This window comes from Plasmopara halstedii (assembly GCF_900000015.1).
Source record: "Plasmopara halstedii genome assembly, contig: Scaffold_526, whole genome shotgun sequence".
NCBI classification, from domain to species: domain Eukaryota; phylum Oomycota; class Peronosporomycetes; order Peronosporales; family Peronosporaceae; genus Plasmopara; species Plasmopara halstedii.
Genome location: NW_020187446.1, coordinates 1,292,696 through 1,295,592, shown reverse-complemented (window position 1 = coordinate 1,295,592; position 2,897 = coordinate 1,292,696). Strand labels below are relative to the sequence as shown.

The following is a 2,897-nucleotide window of genomic DNA, read 5'->3' as shown; positions in this document are numbered from 1 at the left end:
CATCATTCGTCGAGTCAGTTGGCTCGTCCAGCTCTCATTACGCGGCGCCACTTCAACAGCAGTGGTGGTGCGGTACTTGTAGCAAACGAAGGTCCATTAGTAGAGTAACTTATCGACAGTGGAGCCACATCCGCACATGAAGGGCTTGTTTGAAAACAAGAACCATGAGAGAAGCATCGAAGTAACAATTGTGGATGACAAAATTTGCGAACACAAATCCCATTTAGTGTTCTTACGTTAGGAATTGGCTTGTCTTGGGCAACTTCTCGCACAAGGATATTTCAAATAATACTGACATGGCACAATCACTAACCCTTCTTCAAAGATTATAACACATGGTGCCAAGATGCGGCCTCAAAGCTGCAAAACAAAGCCTTATGTGTGTGTCGACACTGGCTTTATTAAATCCGAAATATTTGGTCTCTAAATCTTTATATTTGGATAAAGAATGAGCTTTACTTAAAGCCGATATGAGCGTGACGTTTTGGTCTCCCCAGCCGTGAAATGGAAGCGGAGAACAACCCACTCTTTGACAAGGAGCTACTTGCTATGAAATTTGCTTTTTGACAAATCAAAATACACCTGCTTGTATCTAAGCAACTTGATGTCCGTTCCAATCATGAGTCGTTGTGTACAGCAGCGTTGTCACCCATCTGCCACCAAGAATGGTGAGATAACATTTCTTTTTTTCCGAGTTATCGTTCGAAGTAAGGTTTAAGCCTGGTCGGCTTTATGTGATGACGGATGCGCTTCGCGTCACCCTAGCAATCAATTGCCATATATCACATTTGTGGTGTCGTGTAAAGCATATAGCATACGGTCCAAAGGCAAAATGTATTTTGTTGCCAAAAAATGAGAGTCAATGAGTGTTTGAGTTCAGATACCGCTTTGACGGAGCGCTCCATTATAGAGTTCGTGTCTTTATTCCTCATCGCAATACTTGCTTTAAGTTAGCACTGACTTTCTCGACACTCAGCTTGTGGTGGTATTTCAATATGATGCCCTTACTACAGATTGATGTACAATGCACATGATACCCTAATGGGTGAATATAAAAGATAGACAGCTTGGCGAGCTCTATTTAGGGTGGGATATCTGAGGTTGATATTGTGAGGGAATTTTCTATTCTCGATTGACGAGTTCTACTGCCTGATATCAGCAACATACTACAGCTGGCTCAAACTAGATCGTGAGCGTTTGTTTTTCTGCACGCAAAGTCTCCAGTTAGTTGATTGGCTGCAAGCCCATCCTTCTCAATAATTTATTTAAATTCAACAAAAGAGTGAAAACGCGGGGTCGAGCTTAGAGCTAAGCATACGGCACCGTTGGTGATGCAAGTAAATCTTTTCCGCATGCCTTTTAGTAATTTGTGTTTTTTTCCCAGAATGATTTTATCTTGACTTCAGCATGTGTCGCTTTTTTGTACAATACATTATCTCACTTTATTTCTGTCGGCTCGATTATTGGTAGGGCGGGGGGGTAAAACCAGTGCAATAACTGTTTTATCCATTAGGTTCTATATACCGGCTAGGTCCTGGGGATAATTATCGGGAGTCGTCATCACTTTCGTCATATACTGGAGGGTCAACCGAAGTTGTCATCGCGTTTACAGGATCAGGTTGCTGTCTGTTCGTTGCAGGCTGGATCGCCTGAATTGACTGGCGTAGCGATGACGAAAATTTCAAAGTCGACAAGACCCCAAAGTCCCCAATTGTTTCGTCGTTATTCTTTGTCGCATTTGGTTCTTCGCGCGGAAAAAGGAATGCGGGCGTGATCCAATAATATCATGCCACCTTGTGGTTGATCAAGCATTGATAGCGATTAGCCATGTTATCATTTGGAGATGGGTGAAAATTTTGTAGAAGCGATAAGACCAAATTTCAGGAGCCTTATCTTGTGCGAACTACTTGGTGCCTTCTTGAGAAGGGAAATCCTTCCGCATATAATGATTATATAGTAAATGTACACGTGACAGGCGTACCACGAGATTTAGAATCGCGCGATTGACTACTGCACGAGGGAGTCGAACCAGATCCACATATTAACGAGAGCTATATCCGAATAAAAGCAGTCAATGACATTCGGCTCAATTTCGAAGCCAAATGCGGTGGTGTAGGAACTAGAGCATTACTCCCTTGTGCATCGAAATTTTACGAGGCTCATTCGACTTCACTATCAGCGAGACGTGAGCCGGTTGGAACATCGCGCGTGTAAGAAGCTCGTAATAGTTTTGGTTCAACAGGCATCTTTATCATCTGTGTACGCAAATGTAGTAGGTTTTTTCTTTTCTTTAGCTTTACCATGGAGAGTTGGCACTGAGCTTAAGGCCCAAAACCTGATAAAGTCTAGGCAGGCTGCAATCTAAGTGCAAACACGATTTATGAGGAAATTTACTCTAAGCCACGCAACGCAAAATTTACGTTTGTAAGAGAATTTAAGCCCGTAAACTCTGAGAGGTGGCTTTTATGTCCTCTAAATTAGAATGTATCATAAAATAGATGTCAGGGACGAGGAATATTCCAGGAAATAAGCGCATTTGCCTCAACGGACAAAAGACATCGGTGAAGACACAAGTGCACAGTTAATATCGGCAGCAAAAGCGAGAAGTTAAAGCTGAAAGGCATCGGAAGCGAGAAGTCAAGGCGAAGGCGGTGCAACAAAGAGGGAGAGAAGACAGATAGAGGGACGAGTGAACGATGAATTATGCAGGTGTGTTTTTTTGTGTATTTGTGCGAAAAAAGGCAAATTGAGGACTGACTACCAGACGTTTTGTAATTTATGTTACATAATAGAGTATCCTTTTAAATGACCGATAGATCGTAAGCGTTTACTAATGAGTTCTTGTTTATTGTCCGCAACACAAAAACGATAGATTTTTGCATGCAAACATATGTGGT

The 2,897-nt window shown here is 42.2% G+C and overlaps 1 protein-coding gene across 1 annotated transcript; it reads right to left on the bottom strand.

Annotated features, from left to right (window-relative positions):
• Positions 1-1,544: 1,544 nt before the first annotated feature.
• On the bottom strand, positions 1,545-2,203 carry PHALS_11301 (uncharacterized protein; the record flags this gene model as incomplete). The annotated part of the gene is made up of 3 exons (XM_024726872.1): positions 1,545-1,744; positions 1,982-2,051; positions 2,132-2,203. 3 exons carry the CDS (start codon positions 2,201-2,203, stop codon positions 1,545-1,547), a joined length of 342 nt encoding a protein of 113 aa, XP_024577505.1.
• Positions 2,204-2,897: the final 694 nt, after the last annotated feature.